The 23,951-nt window shown below is 48.5% G+C and overlaps 1 protein-coding gene across 1 annotated transcript in view; it reads left to right on the forward strand.

Moving 5' to 3' along the window:
• SLC24A3 (solute carrier family 24 member 3) overlaps positions 1-23,951 on the forward strand; it is a 486,596-nt gene that overhangs the window by 42,271 nt on the left and 420,374 nt on the right. Inside the window, exon 2 of the mRNA XM_080814074.1 lies at positions 16,381-16,509. Within this exon, the coding sequence (XP_080670200.1) occupies positions 16,381-16,509 (129 nt within the window). The remainder of the gene's footprint in view (positions 1-16,380; positions 16,510-23,951) is intronic.

The following is a 23,951-nucleotide window of genomic DNA, read 5'->3' on the forward strand; positions in this document are numbered from 1 at the left end:
GGGAGGTCTCAGGGGGTCCGTCCAAGAGGAGGAGGCTCCATCGGGAGTGCCCTGGACTCCTTAGATGTCCCAGGCTCCTCGAGGGCACGTGGTGGTAAGGAGCCTGGATTCCAGAGCCAGACTGCCTGGGTTCAGATGACTGCTGTCCTGCTTCTTAGCTCTGTGACCTTGAGTAAGTTAATTAAACTCTTTGTGCCATCCTCTATTCATCTTCGGATGCAAATAATAATAGTACTAGTAACAGTGATGATGATGATATCACCCCTAAGTGGTTGTGAGAATTAGAGCTGCTGTATGTGAACCACTTAGAAGACCCTCTGGTGCAAGAAGTGGTTGCTATTATTATTTTTGTTACTATACCTGTAGCACATGCAGAAGAAAGATGCACCTGCCCTTGCCCGTACATAATAGATGCCTTTGACTCCCTGGGTGGGGATCCTTGGGGCAACTTATTTATAAGGGATGGAAGTTCATGGACTCTCATGAATCCAGCAGAGATCTCCTCCTCATACGTGTCTCCATCTCCTTTCCCAAGCACCCCATAAAGTAGGGGATATATGTACCGTCCCTCTGTCAAGGGGTTTCGGGGAAGTGGAGTGGCTTCTTCATAGCGACCTGTCAGTTTAACCTTGGTTGCCTTTCACCAGCTGTTGCTTTCAGGAGTCAGCTCGTCGGGAGGGTGGAGAGGTACTTTCTTTAGGGAGAAGGTGGGTTTGAGCTCTAGATATCCCGAATCTGCATGTTCCCAGGCCCATCCAAGGGCACCATGCTTCCTTCTCACCAACACTTTGGGCCACATAGGGAGGACAGGGAAGAAAACCCAGCAGGCCAGACATTCTTCTTTCTCAGCAACACTCCAAACCTGGCTGGCCGTCGTTCTGTTTTCAGCCTGGGTGCAGGCCCAGTGGGACAACGGCTGGGCACCCAGCCACAGTCACCACCCCCAAAGAAAACAGAGCCCAGATCTGCACTAACACTGGGCTCACCGAGCAGTACGTCTGACTGAGATATGCTGATGTATGCGTAAAATACACAGTGGCCGCTGAAGGCTTAGTACAGAAAAAAGAACATAAAATAGTTCACTAATAATTTTTATCCACACAATGGAATATTATTCAGCACCTAAAAGCGAGGAAGGCCTGAAGAGGCATGCTATGCCATGGAGGAGCCTTGAGCACATTTATGTGAACTCAAGGAAGCCAGTCACCGAAGACCACGTACTGTATCATTCCGTTTATATGAAACGTCCAGAAGAGGCAGATCTACAGAGACAAAACATACATGATGATTGTCTCAGGTTAGGCCCGCGGGTAATGGAGAGTGACCGCTGATAGGTGAAGGATGTCTTTTCGGGGTGCTGAAAATATTCTAAAATTACATCACGACAATGGTTGCACAACTCTGTGAATGTACCAGAAACCAAGTCATTGTACATTTTACATGGGTGAATTTTATGGCAGGTAAGGTATGTCTCAAAAAAAGGTGGTAAAATAGGTTTTGCATTTTTTACCTGGTGAAATGATAATATTTTTGATGTATCAGGTTAAGTGAAAGACATTAAAATTAATGTCACCCGTTGCATTGTACTTTTTTAACATGCCTGGGAGAAAATGCAAAATTGCCTACGTGGCTCACAATATATTTCTGTTGGACCGCACTGCACTGCACATTCTCGAAGGACCTTCCTGGCTCCAAAATTATATTCTTCCACAAAACGATCCCCAGGTTTGGACTTCTGATGACTCATCTTGGTACCATGGCTAAAACCCAACTTGAAAAAAGGTTCATTTGGGTCTTTTTTTAAAACCATTTGCAAAAATAGGTTTTTGGAGAGAAATCCTGGAAGGAGGCACAGAGTCACATAAGGTGAGCCTGAGTACTGAGACCGTCACTTTCTCCTGTCCCCATGAGCCACCAGAGCCATCTGCAACTGTGGACAGGGCTGTTTTAAAAAATTGGCAGTCTAAGCCTGAGCAACGGTTTCCTCAGTCGATCCTCTTCTTGGAAAGTTGACTCTGGGGCCATCGCTGCCCAGAGGAACAGGCAGTAAATCGCTGGTTGGCAGTGTGGCTTCACGGGAGCCAGTGCCTGGCTTCCTAACATCCTTATGGCCCAGCCGGAGACCGCGGGAGTGTCTTTCCTTCCCGCAAAGTCTCAGTGTCAAAACACAAACCTTGGCCCCCAGTCTCGTCTACAAGGAAGGTTAAAGATGATCTCCACAAGTGTCTTTTTGCGGTCGTCCCCCCAGTAGCTGTTACTCACCAGATGCTGGTTGTCCATCGCCTTAGTGGGCCATCACTTACTCAATCATGAGCCTATAGGCCTCACCTGGACCTTTTTGTTTTACTCCATGCACACTGCCCCTTAACTGCCTGAGGGCTTCCTCTGGCGGCTGGATCCCGCTGGACCCAACAGAGGCCACTCTGCTGCCTTTTGCTGGGTGCTGTAGGGAAGTGCAGACTCCCAAGTAATAGAGCTTTGTGGAGATACTGGACTCTGGCAAGAATAGAGGAGTATCGGCGTGCATTAAAGTAAGCCCCTGGGTGTGGCTGTATTTCCTCTGTGAGCGGGTCTTTCCCTTTTGCTTTAGCCAACCCCTGGAAGGCTGACAGTCTCTGAGCCCTGGTCAGTTTCTGTGTTCTTCAGCACCTGCTCCTGCGTAGGTCTCTGGAGTGTTATCCCTAAACTCCTTTACCTCTCTTTCGGTCTCTTTTCATTTAAACAGTCAGGGAAAGTGTTCGTCGTCCTGGGGAGGCCCAGCTGCTGGAGGCTTTGTAGCCCTGTCCCACCTGCTCCCTACCCCACCCCCGACCCCTGTCATCCCACATCTCTGGACGAGCTTCTTTGTGCCCCTGTGAACTCTTGCCCATTCCAGCATTTGGGTAAGGGCATGCAGAAGCAAGGGCTTTCTGTAAAAACCCATTTTGCCCTTTCTCCAGGGAGTAAGGCAGAAGCAAACTTCTTTAGTTTCTGGGCTTCTTTTGAAATAGCTGCGGTCACAGAGACTTAGTCATAGAAAGAGTAATGATGAGGAGGATAGAAGAGCAAACCCTTGCCCATAGCTTTTCCACTCAGTGTGAGCTTTCCAGAGATCCCCAGAGAAGAATAAGCAGACACGGAGGTTGTACAGGGGGATAAAGCACACGAGACAGAAAACTCGACCGAAACTCCACTGCCTGTGGAAATCCAGAGTTTCCAGGACACCAGGCAAATCATGTCAAGACCCTATCTCATCCTGGTAATAAGTGCACCAAAGGAGCATGCCATGGCACCACATTTCCATTTTAATATTAGTGCAGCGATAGATTGCCCACGTCATGATTAAATTAGAGTCAGGTAGGTTTTCTTGTAACAGCGATATCCAGAGGAGGGATTGGAAATGGAGCTGCTCAAAGATAATCTTCCCGTGGATCTCCCGAGAGAGGACACTCTGCTGATGTGGCTTCGCTGCCGAGGGAAGGCCCCCCCAGGCCTCTGAGGAGAAGATACCTCAGACTGTGGCTCCTGCAGAGGGAAGGAAACAGGTGTGCAGCCGGCCAGGCAGGGAGGCAATGGGATGTCCTGCCTCCAATGCCCGGATGTCTCAGGAGCACAGGCTCTGGGGTTCACGACTGTTGGTTCTAGAATGGAGGGCTTCCACCCACCAGACGCCGCCGAACATTCTCTTCTCTGTGCCGGGCATTTGTGGCGCACTTGGCTGTTGTGTCCGTGCCACGCCAGTCTGGTGGTGGCCACGAGGTCTCTGAGGCCTTTTAGGCAGGGGGGCGCTGTCTGGAGGCCAAGCAGTGCTGGGCAGCAGCATCCCATCCTGTTTTGGAACCAGCCAAGGTGTTGGGATCACCCAGTGGCCAGCACCCTGCCCCATCTAGATGGGTTCCTCATCCATACCGGTCCTGGCCACATGGCCATTGTGTTTCTTTTTCCCACTCCCAGATACTGTAAGGGGGATGGTACTGATGTTCTTGCCCCGTGGCACCTTTTTTGTAACATTATTTCCCCTCCAACATTTTATATGGAAATATTCAACCATTGAGTCACATGGAAGGAACACTCAGAATTCACCACCCAGACTCCTCCGTTAACTTTTTACTATAGTCCCCCCCCCCTTTTTTTTAAGCCCTGGTGAAATCTCTTCATGATTCTCCCATTGATGTGTTCCTTAAAACAAAACAGTCCTATCTCTGCCATGTCTCAGATGGAAACATGGATGGGAATGTAATGCAAAAGAGCCTCTTAGTGAAACTGAGGCAAGAATCCAGGTGTTCTGAGTTTAGGGCAGGTCAAGGGAAAGAAAGGGTTCCCAGAGCGGGAGCTGGAAGATGGGTGTGCCAGGCCAGGCTCTGCTGCTAAGAAGCCTGTGTCCCTCAGGGGATCACCTTCATTCTGCCAGGACAGTTCTCGTGCTGACCTTGGACAAAGTGCTCCCTGCAGTCCAGTCCCAGGCAGGGACTAGTCTTAGAGCTTGGGACATTTGGCAGATCAATGGCCTAGATTCTGAGCTGTCGGTTTCTCACCTGGGAAGCGGGGATAACAGCACCCATTTCACAGAGCTGTTGTAAAATGACCTGAGGTATTGAGACACTACAAAAATGCCCCCAAATGATGCCTGACATGAGGTAGGCAGGTGCAGGGTCGCCCCTATGATGAACACAGATACATGTATACCTTTGTATGGGTCCGGCTATGTGGTGCTCACAGAGGGTCCACCTATTATACTGCTGAAGGTACAGCTGTACTCTATTTAGAAACAGTAGTAGTAACAAGGGAAGTCGTTTCTGTGGAGTTAAGTAAACCTGAACCAAAGATAAAAAGAGCCCGAGAGACAAAAATGTCTCAGTTCACACTCTGAGCATCCTCTGTAAGCCTCTGTGGAAAGCGCTGTTCTGTTCACCTCTGTGGATGAGAATTTTCTAGTTTATTGCTTCTCATAAAAGATTGAAGGGACGAGAACACTCTCCCCTGCGGCCCTGTGGAGAAGGCCTGGGGCATCATCGCTGTACAGGACATGATTATTGGAGCTCTGCCCTCCCGTGGGGTGATCGTCTCTGTCACAGAGGGACGTACTGTCCTCGCTCCGTGACTTCCTGCTTCTCCTCTGGCAGCAGCGACAGTTCACGCTTGTCATCGGAGGGGATGGGATCAACTCGAGTCACAGAGGCAGCATGTTCCTAATTAAGCACCAAGTCAGGGTGGCCCTGCAAGCCGGAGATGGCGGGGCAAGGCTCTCTGTGAGCCTCCAGCCCCTCCCGAGGCTCATCTCGGGCTGCGGGTTCCTCGGAAATTAGATGCGCCTTTCATGGCTTCGTGGAACTCTTCCGAGACGGGGCATCCTCTCGGAGAGGTGGCAGTGTATTCTAGGGACTCCTCATCCTTACTAGCCTTCTGTCTGCTTCTGTTTGGGGCTGGGAGGCCATATCGCTGACTGCGGGGCTGTCATGATGGGCGACGAGGGAAGAAGTGGGAGTACACCAGGTGCCCCACTTACTTCATGATGGTTTGACCCCTGAGGCGGGGAGGGACTTTGCAGTGAGCTCTCACTGTTCCTAGGAGGAAGCTTTGTGTCTAGGTAGGCTCATCGGTGGCCCAGTTTGTATGTGTAAGGCAGTGTCCGGGAAGAAGTCCGTGTGGTGGTATGGTCATGTAGGTTAGAGAGTTGCCCAGCTGTGGTTTGGACTAGAGTGTGATACTTCTCCTGAGAGTACTCGTTATCTTCTTAACAAAAGGTTTAGTCTGATACATCGGTCTTGGCACTCCATGCTGTTGGAAATAAAAAATTCAGAATGCCCAACATATTGGGGGATTTTTTTGGAGGGCATATCTGCAGGTAGGCTTATCAGTGGACCAGTGATGTCCTTAGGGACCCACTTTTCCCCCACTCTCCCTTTTCTTCCCTTCCTTATATGAGCTGCATTCCAAGACCTGCTCTTCTGGTGGCAACATGGCTCATGAGGTTCTAGGAATTGCCTCTTCACCCAAAAGGAGAGAGAAAAAGGACATGAGCAGCTCTGCCTGGAGAGTGAGAGGCCTTCCTTCCCAGAGGCTGCCGGCAAAAACCTCCCCTCTGTGTCTCACTAACCTGAACAGGACCATTTGCCACTCCCTAACCAAACGTTTTGGTTGTGAGCCCATCCCTGGGGATGAGATGGGGTCAGGCCACCCCTTCTCCATACCTGGCTACTGCTACCCAGTGGGGAGGAGTGGAAGAGATCTGGAGAAAAGGGCCACAGTGTCCATGATATTGGCCATGACGGTCATTTGCTAACCCCACCCACTGTGTCTGTGACCCCCCTGCCCTTCCACTGCCCACTCATCCTTCTGCCTTGGAGCCACTCGGACGTGATTACAGGAGTGATGGGCATGCTCCTCGGCTCCCAGAGTCCCTCACTCCATCGCTGCTTCTCAGCCCGTGTGCCTGTGTGTGTCCTTTTGTTGACCTCCGGTCTCTTGTTTCCTACTTCCTTCACTTTTAGAAACACTGGAAGAGGCCTTTGGTTTTTTCTCTCTGGCACCCTGTCAAAGGGCTTCCTGACCATGGCTGGCGGTGGCTGTGATGGACAGGGTCTCTCTCAGCATTTGAAGTGGCAGGGCCTCACCTTGGGAGAGCACCTGGGCTGGAGGGAAGGGCATGGACAGCATGCGTAGAGTAAACTGCACCAAGTGCGATGTGGAACTACATGGCAGGTCTTAAATACTGAACCTTGATTGTCGTTTTCAGCAAATGTTTTCAGCGGGAAGTTATTGGCAGTCTGCACTTGTCAGGACTCTAGAAAATAAACAGAGCCTGATTCTTTAGGCCAACCCCAAATCCATAGAAGTACACTTGGCAGGCTTCACTGGGGATCAGGGTGAAGGGAGATGTTGCTCTCTGGCTGGAAGGTGAGAAGCAAACCTGCCCGTTGCTCAGGGAGCAGGTGGTAGCCTGGAGGGTTCTGCGTGCGTCAGCCTGTCCCAGTCTGGCCATTCATGTATTTTCTCCCTGTCTTCCCTTTCCTGATGCTGGATCTCTGACTTGGGACTGAAACCTGAGAGGGGATGAACGGATCCTATCTTTCTTTCCACTCAACCTTGTTTCTCTCTGATGGCTGGCTTCAGTTTCCAACTTGGAAAGGGGCAAGCAGTGGGCCAATGAATAGGAAAAAGTGAGAAGGACCAAGTGGCTTTGTGCTTAAATGAAAACCACACCGGCCGACCTCTCTTTGGTCCTGTCCTTCTCATTCTGAGGCATCAAGAGAATATTTTAGCTCTGGCGTCAAGTTCCCTGGTGAGAGGAGAGAAGGAAAGGAAAACATTATTGGAAAATCTACATGTCTGTGGCTCTGGACCAATCACATCATCCCACTTTCTTCAAGAGGCATTCTTTCCAAGGTGAGGCCAAGGTTACCTTTGGTAGCTGACGTCATTTGGTGTCCCCTCAGCCTTTCTCCAGTTCTAGTTGCAGCTGCAGGGGGTAGTTTGGGGTGAGTTCAGACTCTTGTTGTCATGGCCCTCAAGCATGGCCCAAGGTCTTTCCCAGTAGGTGGGAACTAGCTTGGCCTACTCAGAAGTGCTGGCCAGAATTTGTGGGGTTTCATGCTCCCAGGGCAACTCTTAGCTAGTGGGCCATGGGAACCACAGCCCTCTTCCTTCAGGTAGGCATCCTGGATGCATCTCTGAACTTCTAGTGGGTTTATGCCATAGTTGCCGGCAGAAGCAACCTCCATTGTGTGTCCTTATATATCTAGTGTTCATTTCCCTATCTTGCTTTCCACTCTTCCTTCCCCCTCCTACTTGGGATCCCCTTCAGGGGAAACTACTTGTACCTAAGTCTTTATCGCAGACTTAACATTTGGAGAGCCCAACCCAGGACACCTCCCAACATGATGAACCTTGCACTGCCACCTAAAGCATTATTCTAGTGTCACAGCAACATTTGAAGCTTTTGTTTGTTTGACTGGGCCAACCTCTAGCCATTGTCTGGCCCAGGCTGACAGGGTATTTGGGGGGCAGGGTTAAGAGTCCCTCTCTACCATCAGTGGCCAGCCTTCATCCCTTACAGCCTGTCCTGAACGCCTTATCCCTCAAAGCCATTTCAATTCCCATACAATTTCCTGGTACTCTCATGGCTTTATTGGTTTTGTTCATAGAAACCATTGGGAGGCTCTGTGTTCATGGTAGGATGAAAGACATTTATGCAGAGAGAAAAAAGAGCTCTGTGTTTGGGAGTGCACCCCATGGACATGGTGAGGACGAAGGCCAGAGAAGTTTTGATACAAATGTGGAGGTTCTCATATTTTCTTCCCACCCTTCAGCGAGTCATACAGCCCATCCTCTTGGAGTGCATGACTCTCAAGGTTGGGGATGGAGGTGCTATGGGACCCTGATAACCTTCGGTCAGATGACTGTACCCTGGATATAAAATAATCCAAGCTCAAGGAAACTTAGAGGTCGGATCACTCAAGCCTTTTCACTTTTCAGAAGCAGCAACAGAGATAAAGTGACTTAGCTTCTCCAATAGCCTGGAGCTAGTTGCAGAACTGGCGTAGAGTCCCAAGTCACCAAATGGCCAACATTGTGAATTCTTATGACCACGAGCCCTGGTGTCCTTGGAACAGACCCACTTGCTTTATTTAGTAGGGCAATGAAAGATGATGGAGCAGGTTTGAAAGAGAAGCTCTGAAACCAGGCTGCTGGGGCCAGATCTTTCAAGCCTTTCAGAGGACCCTGAGGACGGATCTGAGGAGACAGACATGGCGGAAGTGCCTCAGGGAGCCCACACAGTTCCATGGGGGCCAAAGCGCCATCTTTGGCCATGGCTCACGTGGTGCTCAGGGAGGGGCCTTTCAGGTCTCTGAGGATGTTGAGGGGTTCCTGCGTTTCCAACTTCAGAGGTGGAGAGACCAAGCTGGGAACTGTACTGGGAACTGTGCAAGTGTTCCATGACGTCTGTGAACAAGTTAGGAGTAAAATAGTACACATGAGTCAGCTGTTGAAACACAACATCCCATGCAGTGGAAGTGTGAGGTGGGCCCTGAATTCTGCATTTCTAGCAAGGTCCCAGGCTATGTTCACGCAACTGGTCCCAGGACCACTTTGAGGAGCAAGGCTGTAGTGGGAACTGTTTTGTCCAGGAATCTGGTAATCCTGAATTTCTGGTTCTGGTTTGCCGCTAAAATTCTCGGCTTGTCATTGAAACATCATTCCGCCCCACCCCCACCCCAGTCAAGGGGCATGACCCCTGAGGGATGATACAGAATCCCCTGGGTATCTTTCCTGGGGATTCATGGATTCCTCCCAGTCCCGCCCAGATGGTGGCTTGAGTGAAACACAGTGGCACTGTGGCTCTCCAGCATTGCCTGAGTTCCAGGACAGAAAGACACAGGGAGGAGGAAAACCAAGCAGGCTGGGTATTCCTGGAGCTTACATATGGGTTGGAGGGTAGGGAGGAGCAATAAGGACAGGTTATGATTCTGTCTGTGATATGTGACCTGAAGGAGGAGTAGCTCTTTTTCTGGGAGCTTGTGGTGAGAGAGGTCCTGGGAGGTCAAGGAGGGCTGCCTGAAGGAAGGGCTTCCCTTTGGCAGCAGTGAGGGACCCAAGAGTCTCACAACTGGGCCTCCTTTGTTTGGCCATGGCACAGTCTGTATCTGGGGATGGTTTGGACTCCTGACTCATGCCTTTGGGTGGGTGCCTTGGGCAGGCCCTTGTCCCCAAGGCCATTCTTGCAGGAGCTCTGCCAGCCTCTGTGGGCCTGGGGTGAGTAAGTGAGCTGGGCTTGGTGTGAGGAGGGAAGGGAAGGCACAGCAGGGGTGGGGGACTTTGCAGGCGGGGGGGGGGGGTGGAGAGGGGGGAGTAGAGAGATAGCTGGGCCTTCCTTTGCCCCTCCTATGGGTTGGTTTGCTTGGAGACTGCTAGTGGAACTGGTCTTTCTGATGCAGGACACGACTGAACACCACAGCATGGCCTGAAACCTTAGTAGCCTGCTGTGTGCTCCCTGCCCTCTCTTTCTCCGTCGGATGCCCTGGCTTTCCAGCAGTGGCAGGCAGGGACTGGTTCCCTCTGCCCTGCAGCCTCCCTGTGTGTGTGTGATGCCTGGAGGACTGCCCCTTGGGCTGTGGGAGCAGCAGCTCAGGCTCCAGTGTGCTCCGTGAGGCTTTGGGGTCTCCCCTGGCTGGAGATCTGCATTTCCATCCAGCCCCCAGGAGGTGCCCATGCTGTAGCTAACAGAACATTCTGCAGGAGACCTCCAGAAGACAGGGCATCAGCAGCAGTGCTTGCTTCTGGGGCAGGGTTACTCCTCCTCTGAGTGCAAGGGGGGCTCAGTGGAGGGACAGAAAGACTTCAGCTTTTCCACAGGGTTTTCCTTGAGGAGAGGTGTTGTGCTCCGGTGTTGGGAGGTTTGAGTTCAGTGTGAAAGCTGCAGCCTGTGAATGCCGTATGTGGCTGGAGTGCATGCAAGAGGAGAACTTGTCCCAGTGTGCTGGGTTCTCAGTGTCTCCCCTCCGCCCCGCCACCACCCCGGACGGTGTGTATAAGCAGCTAGAGAGAGGAGAAGTTTAAACAGAGTGTGTGGCCTTCCCGCCACACCGAGGCCTCTGGATCTACCCTTCTCTGTCTTTCTGGAAGCGTTGAGGCAATGGAGAAGAACCAGTGCACAGCCCGCTCAGCCTCTGGCTTTTTCCTCTCCTGGTGGTTTTGGAGCGCTCGCAGCCTCTCCACAGTTTGTGTTCCTTTCCAAGGACCAAGAACAGTGCAGAGAGACACACTCTCTTCTTTCAGCTGGAAATTCCGTGTGAAAATCCACGTGCAGGAAGCTGGCGCCCCCATTGCTCCTTCTTCACCCCGGGAGAGTGAGAACCACTGGGCTCACCCTGGAGAGACTCTAGGAGTGGGGTCAGGAAGGGGGCCATGTGGAGGGTGCCGCTGGGGGCCGGCAGACCTTGCCCCTGCACACCGAATCTGCAGAAGGCGGTCTGCTGGCTGTGGGCCTACACAACCTGACCTCCAACCCCAGGGTGAAGACCCGGGGCGCAGAGAGTGGAGACAGCTGTGTAAACCGCGGTGGGGTATTTATAGCCACGGTATAAGGAGCGCTGAGCCAGCCTGGAGAGCCAGAGCCAGTCCCTGCGGCCGTTGGCTCCGTCTCTTGTTCTCCGTTAACTCAGTTTTCGGGACATTATTTCTTCAGTGTTGCGTTAGGCATTCTGGACTCAGTTTCCTCATCTTCAAATGGGGGGCTGTTGTCCTGATCTTCTGACCATTTCAGAGTGGTGGCTCTCTCTATCCAGTATTCAAGAAGAAATGCAGGATTCTAGTTTTCAGGGAGGGGAGAGTTAACATGGCCTCTCAAAGTGAGCCCTCGAGGCCATGTCCCCCGGGCTCCTGGAGCTCTGGGACGAGGTGGGACACACATACCTGGGTTTTGGAGACAGATCTGGGTTCGAGTCCCAGCCTGGCCGCTTAACCCCAGCAGCAGCAGGGAGGCGGTGGAAACGCTGCGGGAGAGCATGGGGTGGTGTGGTGCCTAGGCAAGGGGCATGCAGGCCAGTCGTGGTGTTGCCAGTCGTGGTGCAGCAGCACACCTGCCTGTTTGTGCCTGCCTGTGTGTCTGTGGGAGTCACCTACTCAGAGAGTGGACAGCCCTGCCTCCCCGAGGGGCCTGGGGCCAGTATTTGGGAAGGACGGAAGCCCTGTGGGACAAGTCTACATGCAGGAGAAAGCGTGTTCATTTTCAGGAGAAGGCTGAGATCTCGGGTACCCAAGGAAATCCATTCTTGGTGTCAGAAAACTTTGGGTTCTCTCACTCTCAGTCCCAGGGAGTAAAAAGGGGTGGGGGGAAGAGAGAGAGCAAGCGAGCAAGAGAGGGAGAGAGAGAGAGGCCGAAGGGGGTGGTAAGAGCAGGAGAGGGTGAGCACACAGCTCTGTAATGGAAACTTGGCATCCAGCCTCTACTTCTTCCCTTCCTCAGTGCATGTGGCTTGAGTCTCGGCTTGAGAATGTCTTCCCCTTTCAGCAGGCACCCCGCACGCTCCCCGTGGCCCACCCCGTTCCCCCTTCTCAGAGCCTACAGTCATCCACGCTGCCTCCACCGGTGACACAGGACCTGGGAGCCTCCTGCCTCCCTCCTCATGCACCCCCTCCCTCCGGACTAATTAGGCCAACATGCGACTTCCAGGGCCTGGCAGATGAGGAGCCAAGAATGCGGTGGACGGGCGCCAAATGTTTTTGTTGACATTGCTCAAGTGCAGCTCTGTGGATCGGCGTCTGCTGGGGCAGAGAGTCCAAGGAAGCCGGAGAAGCATGAAGGGAGAGCGGGGAGAAACCCAAGTGGGTGCCTCTTCCAGTCCCCTCTGCCTTCCCCACAGCCCCCCCTCTACCCACCGCCCCCAAAGAACCCTCCAAGTCATGACCCATGGGACTATCTTAGTCTGTGAGAAGGCCACACTAAGTGGAGTGCCATGCATTCACTGGGGTTTTTGGAACCATTTTCTTTTCTGTTTGTGACGGCTTCATGTGGCGTATGCCTCACCACTGTTCCAGATGGTTTCTGAGGAAATGAACTTCCTGGAAGAAGGTTTAGGGAGCCTGTCTTCACCCCTAACCTATTAAAAGGTTCAGGCTGCATTGCTGATCTGCCTCACTGTACCTGAATAATGCAGCCAGATGGACTGCATGAGGACTGAATGTGGCCATTGGGTTACCAGGCCTGGGTTCAGATCCCCATTCTGCCTCTCATTGCTTGCCGTGTGACCTTGGTTGAGTCTTTGAACTTCTTCACACTTTGGTTTGCTTATTTGCAAATGGAACTAATGGTTCAAAACAAGACTGCTGTAAAATGAAACATGGATGGAATGGAAAGTTCTTCGCACATAATAGACACTCAACAAATGGAAGCCATAATAGCTATTAAATGGGGTGGCTGGCTATGGATTGGCTCTGATTTTAGGCAAATCTCTTCTACCCTGACTTATTTACTTCAGAGGTAGGTTGACCCAGCACCAACTGCCCCTGCCGACCTCACCAGGATTTTGTGAGAACAGATGGAATGGGGTATAATAGTGTTACACTTGGTTCTCAGCAGGGAAGGAAGTGAATGCAGTACTTGCTGTCATCACTCTGATTTTCTCAGACTCTGGTCTCCGCATTAGTAGTTCAGTGGTTAGTGGTCAACTATATTTTTGTTGAGATAAAAATTTGTAGGTTTTGGAATCCAGAGGTGCTGCCTTAATAGTCTCTAATGCCTGAAGATATTGAATCATTATGTAAAAAAAAATCCTCTAATTTTCTGCTACAATAGCTGGCTTTATTTTTACATCTCTTAATTGGTATCAGCTTTTCTTTCAGAATTACAGAACCATGGAAACTTGGCCTGAGAAGGAACTTTGGAAGTCATTGGAAGGGACACTTGCTTCTCTGCAAATCTTTGGAGTCTCCCTAAGCATTCGGATTGTAGTACCACAAAGCACTTTTCTCTGACCCCGATTGTGAGAACAGCAGAGTGGCCAGTCTGTTGGTCTGTAGCACACCTCTGCCTTTGGATCTTATGCAGGCTGGGAAATGCCATCGGTGCCCTGCCCATATCCCTTTGTTCTTGCCTCTTCAGTGCTCATTGGTACTGTTTAAGTCTTAGCATCTGCATTTCATTGTCTAAGGCCTTTGTCTGGGCACTAGAGCCCACCTTGGACTCCCATGTACCAGGTTCAAGGTGCCAGGGAATTCATGCCCCCCCGGAAATAGCCTTCAACCAATGGCAGACCAGGAATAGGTAGATACGTACCTAAGCTTGCTTACCCCTGAGTATCTGAGCTGCCTGTCTACTCTGACCCCCAGAGCTTTCCAGAGGAGCCAAGCTCTAGTTGACTCATTCTGGTGACTGGCTTGAAGCGTATCATCTGTTGGCTGTCTCCCCTTCCCGACCCCATGGTCCTGTTCCCTTACAGGTACTTCCTGGGGCCACCCCCCATCCCCATAGGAAAAACCCGTGTTCAGATCCTCATTTCCGGGGCCTCTGTGGAAACCCAGCCTGAGACAAATGTGCTGTCTTTCTGCACACTTGCAGATCGTTTGTGACAATAAGGTGCTATATTCACATTTCAGGGCTGCTTGTTGGATTTTCAGGCCACTGAGCTTATTGTTTCTTCATGAGCTTTTGAGATTATTTTCTCTGCCTGTCACCATTCTTAATCCTAAGAATTAACTGTGGAGGTTAACCAGATAATGCCAGTGCCTTGCTTTCACCTTGAATTATCTCTGGCACTGTTCTCTTAGTTATGACTACACTGATGTCTGTGGCCACCACGTGGGCTATTGCATTTCAGAAACTAAACTGATTATTAATTCTCGTTAGGCTCCACATTCTGCATTTGTTTGAGAGAGAGAGAGAGAGAGAGAGAGAGAGAGAGAGAAAGAGAGGGAGAGATGTCTAAAATAGCTGTTCTGGCTAATATGTGTAAGTTGTAATGAAATACCTTGATGATTTTATATCTGAGAGCAGATTCCATTTGACTGAGAAAGACCTCGGTGCATGATCTGCTGCACTTAGATGTGTCCTGTGGCTTAGGTGAGATGTCTACAAGCACTCTGATTTCCAGAAACTTCCGTGAGTCTTACTTTGTCCATCCCCAAAATGGGAATAGTTTTTTCAACCCATACTTACTGAACACCTCCTCTGAGCCAGGAGTGATTCGGTGTTAGAGAGACAATAGTGGAAAAAGTGGACAACATCCCTGCTCCCTCTTGCTTTCCCAACCAGTGTTGTGAGGTTCAAATTCAACAATGAAGGTGGAATCATTTGGAAACTAAAATTACCATGGAAATAGAGGAATGGGTATGAGGACGTTCAGCTCTTCATTGCCCATTTCAGAACATCACACTGATGTGGCTGGATGGAATGCTCCCTCTGGCCTTCTGTGAAGGCCACTTGGCCCATGAATTAGGCCCATATCTTGTACTTAGATCCATTTTCTGCCCACCACACTTCTGGACACTCAAGGGGTGTCCCTTGCCTCACGCCACATCTTTCTTTAGTGCTAAGCCACCAGAAAGACCGTCTTTACTTGCTGTTTCCACCGCCCAGTGGCTCTCTGAGGTCCAGCTCTGTTATTTCTTAGCCGTTGTCTTACTTGATTTGTCTGTAGGTCAAGGCCGTTGGCCACTCCTGAAATTCCCTTTCTGCTGACCTTGCCTTATGCTATATTACCTGTCCTCTTTCCTTTCCTTTCATGATCCATTCTCTGACGGAATGTTGAGTTCCCCATGACCTCTTCTCTTCTCTTTAGTCCCCTCCCAGAAGACCCCATGCATCGTGTCTCATACTTTTCCCTATTTGCTTATGACCTTCTTGGTGCTGTCTGTAGCTTAGCTCCCTCCCCTAAGGTATCTCCATCCCCTGTGCACACAGGCAGCTTACCATCCTTTCCATGCTCCGCAGACACTTCAAGGTCAACAAGTCCTTTATGGAAAGTGTTCCTTTCTCCCCTCTGATGTGCCCCTCATCTTTGTTCTTTCTCCTGGCACGTCGGTCCCTACAGTCATCTCAGCTGGAGACCTCACCACTGTTAACCTGCTCCTCCTGTATTGCATTCAGTGGTTCAGTGTTTTCACATTTGTGCTTTCATCTCTTGTTTGTGGAAGTCTTGATATGCAGCATTTACTGGCCCAGACTCTGGGGATGTTGTCATGGTGTCCTAGCTTGGGGAACCCTTTAGAAGCAGTTCCTGAGAAAGTGTTCAGTTGTGAGAGGTTTATTTGGGAGGAGTAGATGATGGTGGGCTTGAAATAGTCATGCTGACTTCATGGACCTAATTGTGCCCATCTCTTCCCAAATCCGTGTTCAGCGAGGTCAACGTGGGTCATGTTGAATTTGGCCATGATGAGAATATTTACACTACGGAAATAGGCCAGTGGCTCCAAACCAGGACACCCCCCCCCCCCGCCCACCCCCCTCCAGACCAGAGAGAGTTGGTTGTTAAAACATATATCAGTGTGTTACTGGAAGTGAGGAATTAAGGCAGAGAAGGACAGCAATTAATACATTGTGTTTTATCAGGAGTGTTACACTGTAGACAACTGGAGCGTAATCCCAGTGGAGAAGATTCTGTAATTCAGTTTAGAATACACGTCTTGAAGTCATCCCGCTGGAGTGGGTGAGGTAGTAATACACCAGTCCCTCGCAGTCAGTGGCTGAGGGCGGCCTCTGTCAGACCCAGCAGGATCCAGCAGCCCAAGGAAGCCCGCAGGCAGTCAGAGGCTGCGTGAATGGAGTATAATGATAAGACCCAAGGCAGGAGGGATATGATAAGACCCAAGGCAAATGGTGGCTGATGGAGGCGCTGGACTTTCAGCATTGGGAAAGGCCAAAACCCAGCTGTTAGTGATGTGTGGTTATGCTCTTTGTCTCCCCAGACCTCGACTTCATGGACCTCCTAGGGGAAGACCGACAGTGGACGGTGGGGAGGAAGTTAATGCAGGTGAATGACACTCTGACTTCAGAAGATGCAGGACTCCGGAGCAGCAAGAACTGCACTGAACCAGGTAACAGTTACAGCTGCTGCTGTGGGCAGCGGCTGCCATTTTCTCTGGTTATGACTAAGGAAGAGCTGGACGCCATTGTTTCCCTTTGAGTTCTAACCCAGAGAGATCTTAGGGACATTTAGGGCAGGTGTCTAAGAAACTGAAAGGGGACATTCTGGGGGCCATTCAGGTGTGATTCTACCTCTGCATTCTTTTCCTAGGGCGTGGGTGAAAGGTAAGTCAAAGTCAGCAACCCTCATGACTGTGCTGATATTGAATGTGGGGCTGGTGCTCTCAAGTGGGAAACTGAGTTGGGAGCAGGATGGGTGAGGATGTTCTCTGGCCATCTTTGCTTGATCCCTGTAATCTTCTCTGGGTGGTTTTTAAGCAGGAGCCTTGTTTCTGTCATAGTAAAGAAACAGGGGGTAGAACCATATCCTTAACTGTGTTGTTGGTCTTCTTGGGAGAAGTGAATATTCACTTATCAGTGGTTATATTTGATATCTGTTGTGTCTTTCCTCAGAAGGCTGTGGAACATTTTATCTCCAATATATTGATCTTGAAAGGAAAGCAAACATAAAGGGAATGAGGGGGACTTGGAATTGTCAGAACCCAGGCCACCAAATCTCAGGAAAGGCAAGCACACTCTGGATGGTTGAGGGCCTTGCTAGTTTCGACCAGGGGTCAGCAAGCTTGTCTCACAAATGGCCAGACAGGAAATATTTTAGCCATTGCCGCCCATATGCCATGTCTATAGTTTTTGTTTTTTTTAAAAATCCTTTTATAACCCTTTACACATTAAAAAAACCATTCTTAGCTCACAGATCATTCAGAACAGGCACTGAGAAGTATTAGGCCTGTGCTCTACTTTGCCAACCCTGACTTGGGCTGTTTGGCTCTCTGGGACCTCCCTTCCATGGATGGTGGGAACTTGGGCCCCATGCGTGCCCCTTCTGAGGGGTCAGAAGCTCAACCATGTGTTGATCCCACATCCAAAGGCCAGTCTCATTTTTAGTGTCACACTGTAAAGATATAAACAGTCTTCATTGCAGTCCAAAGAACCTTAGACCTTTGAAAACAGAAGGTGCTCTGTGAAGTTGTGCGTCTGCCTTTTTTTTTTTTTTTTTGATAGAGGTGTCCTTCACCACCATACTGAGAGTTTTAATAGTCCATTCCTAGGCAGAGCTGGAAAGAATTAAAAATCAATTACCAGCAATCCCCCCATCCCAAACCCACAACAACCCATAATGCTACATCATCTATAGTCCTCAAGCTGGAGAATTCAGGGGTCACTGTGGCTATTACTAAATGCTCTGAAGGAATACCCTTGAAGGTTAGTGAAGCACATGGCTGCTCTGTGAGCTAGAAGCAAAAATGGATGTGATGGGTTTGAGTGCCCCACTGAGCCAACAGAGCCTTTTGTAGAAAGATGCAGCAAGAACCCTGGTTGCTGATCTGGTCATGTAGCCAAATATTTTTCAGTGTCTTCTGATAACTAAGAGGCAGGTGGTAAGCGAGATGTCAGAAGACTAGAAATACTAGAAATACAGAAGACTAGAAATACTAGAAAGACTAGACGAGGAGGCCAGTCGGCACCTTTGGTATACCTTTGGTATGGGAAAGAATGGAGTCACTCGCAGTACAGTGACTGGCTTCGGGTTGAGGTCAGCCACCACGCTCAGGGCCAATGGTGATGGAAGGGGCTTCTGATCCCTCTTGAGAGATGTATGTTGGGGGAGGTGATGCTGTCTCTGAGTGGCATTGCTCATTGTATCAAGAAGCATCTTTTTCAGAGTGATGGGTGTAGAAGAATAAAACACATTAAAACCATTTCAAGAGAGGAAATGACTCAGCCCCCAGGCAGAAAGGAAGATGTCCAGGTTTTTGGTGTTGACAGGGAAGGCATAGGGGGAGAGAGGAGGAAGGGCTTCTAGAGAGTAGCAGGAGGAGAACAAGAGCCCATAATGCTTAGAGCTAGTCCAGAAAGAATAAAGACTGAGAAGGAACATTCTCAGTGTCTTCATTTGGGGGCTATGGGAACTGGGCTTGATTTCTGGGGCCCTGACCTCAGAGCCAAAGACCACAAGGAAGGTGATCATGCCTGAAACAGGAGGGGTCTTTTTTAAGTCCTGACACAGCAAGGGCCTGCCTGGAGTCTCTGTTCTTCACCAGACCTGCCTTGACCATCCCAGGCTGCTGTGACCATTCTTTTTGCTAAATGTTTTTGGTGCAAAATGTCTCTAACTGTGCTGTCCAATATGGACACTCAGTGGTGACTTAAATTCAAATTAAGTCAAATTAAATACATTAAAAATTCAGATTCTCAACTGCACTAGATACATGTCAAACACCTAATAGCTGTGTATGGGTCATGGCTACCATATTGGAGATCGTAGACCATTTCTATCATCACACTAAGTTCTATTGGATGGGCTGGTCTAGAGCTTCCATCTGCCATCTTTCCAGCTTAATTGCAAGCACCTCAAGGATATAAAGTGGACATGTAGATTTGAGAGCCCCATCTCTTCCTGGGTTTTGGAATCACTCTCCCCTGGATTTGAATCCCAGCTGTGGGCTTTGGGCAAAATAGGCTTTCTGAGCCTCTCTCTGCTTCTGTGAGAAATTGAGGTAATCATTCTGACTTTTCATGACTGCTGTGAGAATTGGTAATGAAGTCATGAAGTATGACCAGCTTAGTGCCCTGTGTGTGGTAGTTCTGTAGTAGGAGCTCCCTCATGAATTGCTGGCTATTGGGGGCAACCATTCCTCCATTACAGGTGGGTCATGGAACTACCTTCTCTAACCCCTCCTCATAGGAATGGGCACATTCGGTTCATCTGGTTCTGTCAACAGGCCACATCCTCAGGTGGCCCAGGTTTGACCCATCAGGAAGCTGGGCTGTGAGGTTCAAGCACTATTTTCTAGTACATAAAAGCTTGAAAGATCTCGCTATGGTAATAAGCACATCACCTCTGAGGAATGCTCTCTTTCTACAAGAATGTGGTCAAAATGTGACCATAGACACAGGTGACCCCCAGTAGCCTTGGTGCTCTTTCTAGAATGCTGTTGGAAGTCTGCTTCTCAATTTTCATAGAACAGATATTTTATGCAAAAGTGTTGAGAGCAACAGCACTCATAACATCGGATTTGGAATTTAAATTCAGTAGTATTCATCTTCTCTACCACTAACTTACTGTGGGAGGGCAGGACTGAGCTGGACTGAGCCAAGGCCTAGTCACCCAGGTTTCCTTAAGAGGTCAGAGGGCCCTGGAGGCAATGAATATTGCTTGTACTGGTTGAATGCAGTAGTGTCTGCTCTCAAAAGTCTTCAGTGTAGAGGCTAGGAAGGAAGCCATGTGGTTTCTGGACTGGCCTCCCTTCCGCTTTGTGATGATGTCAGCAGAACAAGAGTGTACTTCCAAAGATGATGCATCAGGCTTCGCTCTGTGCTCAGAGTAGTGATTATTTACTAGGGGACCTGAGCATTTGGGATGCCAGCATGGCCCACAACCATGTGAGTAATGGTGTCAGGGTCGTAGGCAAGAATTAATTTGGTTCTTGTCATAAGGTACACCTAGTGCTACTCATTATGTCACTGGGCTTCTCAGACTGTGTTCTAGGAACCCATAGCTTTAGGTGCCATTAGAGTAAGTATATTCAGAGCCTGGAGATGGAATGATCTCCATCCTGGGTGTACTCTCTGTTCAGGATAGGGGCCTGCTTTGCTTCTCAGATGTCAATTTCCTCATCTGTGAAATAGGCTTGCAACTAGTTTATCCTTTCTACTTCTTCCGCTTTACAAATCCAGTAGTTCCACAACACTTCAGGAAAGAAAGACTCATGAAGACATCCACCCCAAGTTGCCCTGCTCCGTTTTCCTGAATAACTTCATTGCATTTGCAAAATTCCATGTCATACCTCACCCCCTCCTTGGACCCTCTCTCCCCTTTCCTCTTCTCCTCTACCTCTCTCCTGCCCCATCCCCCATCTCCCTCTTTGCCTTCCTCTGAAAACTAGGTGTCCAGAGCACCCGCCCAGGGGACAAGCAGGATGCAGGGTGCTTAATATAATGTCAGTGCTGTCTTTGGTTGGTGTGATAACACAAAGATGACACATTCGTCATATGGCAGCTGCCACTTTAAAGACATGTTCTTTTGCAGTATTTTGGATTTTTTTAAATGGCATTCTTCCTTGCCCCTCCAAGACATGGTTTTGGTGGAAATTGGTAATTTTTTGTGCCTCCAGAACTGCATGAAAAAGACTAAGCTCTGGGCTCCAATTTTTCTGCAATTGTTCCAGTCCTCTGTGAATTTTTAAGGTTGTTTTCTTAGCCTGACACTGCCGATTTCATTTAGAGCCTGGAAACATATTGTTTTTTGGCAAATAACACTTGAAACTGTTTACTCAGATGACCTATTAAGTGAAATTTAACTTTGAATAAATTTTATCCATGGAAAATTAAGTTAGCTAAATGTAATATTGAGAGTGGTGGACAACTGTAGCAGAAATGAACTCTTTGTAGTATTTATTTGTACACTTTGCTGAATTTTATTTATACACTTCGAAGCCTGTCTCCAGAAAAATCTACCATCTTTTGGTTTTTAGTTCTTTGATGTTTTAAGGAAATGAGCTTTTCCTCAGAGCGCCTCCTTCAAATAAACTTTGGAAGAAAGAGCTATTTAAAATGATAGCCTTTGGCATGGGTCTCACTCTGAGATCACTGGATGTTCTTTTGAAAAAGGGCTCATCTCCCTCTCTCTGTGTGGCTTAGTTGGGTCTAAGATCCTTGGGCCTATGCTGTAGGTACCTTTGGGGCATGTTGGGAGTGTTTACTGGATCAGGTGTCTACTGGAATGTCCAGGAAGTACATGATCTGAGAATCAAGTATGAATTGTAGTAGAGGAGGAAAGCCAGAGGTCCATATAAGTGAAGCAATATGGGTAAGTTCAAGGGATGAGTATGTCCACAGATTGGGAGGCAACACAGACTGGTTCAGGTTGCAGGTCATGAACAAAGTTAAGTGCTGGAGTCCTACTGGTTTTTTATTTTAAACCATAACATCAAGGCCAGCTGGTCTGGGGAGGTGAGTGGGGGGATGAGTGATATAGGTGATGGGGATGAAGAAGCATACATGCTGTGATGAGCCCTGGGTGATGTATGCAAGTGTTGAATCAATATAGGTACACCTGAAACTAATTTTGCATGGTGTGTTCAGTACCTGGAATTTAAATAAATTTTTTTTTAAAAAGGTCAGTTGGTCTATAATCATAGGGCTGGGCATGACCCATCTACAAAATATGAAAAGTCTGAATCTCTCATCTCTTACATGAAAAAAAAAAAAAGATCCAGAGGGGATGGATAACTTTCCTAAGGTCACAGCACTTGTCAGAAACAGGTTAGAGCCCCCTGCCACCAAACTTCCATACATAGATACTCAATACATGTAGGTAATTAGATAGCTGACATCTACATGATTTGATGTAGCACTGTCCTGTAGAATTAGAATACAAGCTACAGATGTAGTTTTAAATTTTCTAGTAGCTACATTAAAAAGGTAAAAAGAAGCAGGTGAAATTAACTTTAATCATACATTTTAGGGGTGCCTGGGTGGCTCAGTGGTTTAAGTGTTGGATTCTTGATCTCAGCTCAAGTCTTGATCTCAGAGTTGTGAGTTCAAGCCCAGCATTGGGCTCCACACTGGCTATGGCCCTTACTTAAGAAAAAAATATATATATATACATGTAATATGCATATATAATATATATATTTTTTTATTTAACAAAATATATACAAAATATTAAGAATGGCAAATCTCAGATTGCCTCTGTGTTTTATCCCTGGGTGAACCCAGGAAAGAACTAAGGTTTTTTTAGGGACACCTGAGTGGCTCAGTTGGTAAAGTGTCTGCCTTCAGCTCAGGTCATGATCCTGAGTTCCTGGTATTGAACTCCATGCCAGGCTCCCTGCTCTCTGGGAAGCCTGCTTCTCCCTCTCCTGCTCCCCCTACCTGTGCATGTGTGCTTGCTCTCTCTCTCCCTCTCTGTCAAATAAATTTTGAAAATCTTTAAAAAAAAAGAACTAAAGTTTCCTTTAAAAAGTCTTAAAATCTATTCTTTATTATACTAGCTTACAGAACTTTCAACAATGTTTCTCTGCAGTTATGATTTTCATAATGACTCACACAATAGGTGTTGACACTCTTAAGTGCATCAAGTTAGGAACTTACTGTGATCCGCTCTTTAATTTGTATCAAACTCCTTACTGAAGTAGATTGGGTAGCTGCTGTAACAAATAAGTCCTGCAGATGTGAGGGTTTAACAGAGTTAAAGATTTCGTTCTTGTGGAAGGTTCTGGCCTTTGGGTGGCACTATTGCAAGAGATGGTCCATGGATTCTGAAGCCTTCCATTTTGAGACTTTCCCAGGCTTACACTTGGTTCCCAAGGGTGTTGTGCTTCTCTCTGCTTTCAGAGGCAAAGGCATGGAAGATTGTGCATAGCTGAGTTTAAGGGATTAGATCCTCACTCCTGCTCACACGCCACTGGCCAGGGCTCAGTCACATGACAACTCCTCACTTCCAAGGAGGCTGGGATTTGTATATATTAGCAGAGTGCCCTCAAAGAAGAGAGAGATCTGGTGAACAGCTAGCTAGTCTCTGTTACCTTATTTCTTCCCCCAAATTTGTTTCTTTTTGAAGAAAACAAACAAACAAACTTCTCAGTTTTCCTTTATGCCTATCTTATTACTAAAGCCATGTTTTACCCTCTACAGAAAAATCATAAGCCAGACTGACATCTTCTGAGGTGGGCTTAGCTCTTGGTTTGACCTTCCTGATACTCACTTGGTCAAGGTGGAGCAATTTGACTCTTCTCACCTTGGGAGGGTCACAGGTGAGGTGAGAATTGTCCCAGTTGTGCCTCTTTGCACATTGTGTCTCTTCTTTGTAAATACAAGAACCCTAGGAAAAATAACACACGTTTGATGCATGAAGCCATTGGCAGTAACGTAAGAGCTTAGGTTTCAGAGGAGATCCTCAATCTCAATTCCATTACTTTCAACCTCTGTGGTGCCAGGTGAGTGTCTTAAATTCTTTGAACCCCATTTCCACTGTCTGTAAAATGCCAGTCAGGATGCCCACTTCACAGAGATGTGGTAATCACGAGCCAAGTAAAGCTTCGTAAACAGCTGCAACCTCAGTCATAGTATGTGCTTATTAAATGGTAGCTACGTTACCTTTGTTACCAGAAATATAATGGAAGGCAGACCCACAGAGGTCGTTTGTAGAGCCTTTGCAACACTCTGAGGCGCCTTAGAACATGGTGGGATTATGAAGATTGTTTTAAGGATGGATAGCTTATTGAGTGCAATTTGGCCCCAGTATGGCATTCTCATGGCTGTGTGAATGAGACATGTCAAGAGATTATCCAGGAAGCTTCTGACTAATGCTGTTTCCTGGCCTCAGAGG

Source organism: Martes martes (assembly GCF_963455335.1).
Source record: "Martes martes genome assembly, chromosome: 9".
NCBI classification, from domain to species: domain Eukaryota; kingdom Metazoa; phylum Chordata; class Mammalia; order Carnivora; family Mustelidae; genus Martes; species Martes martes.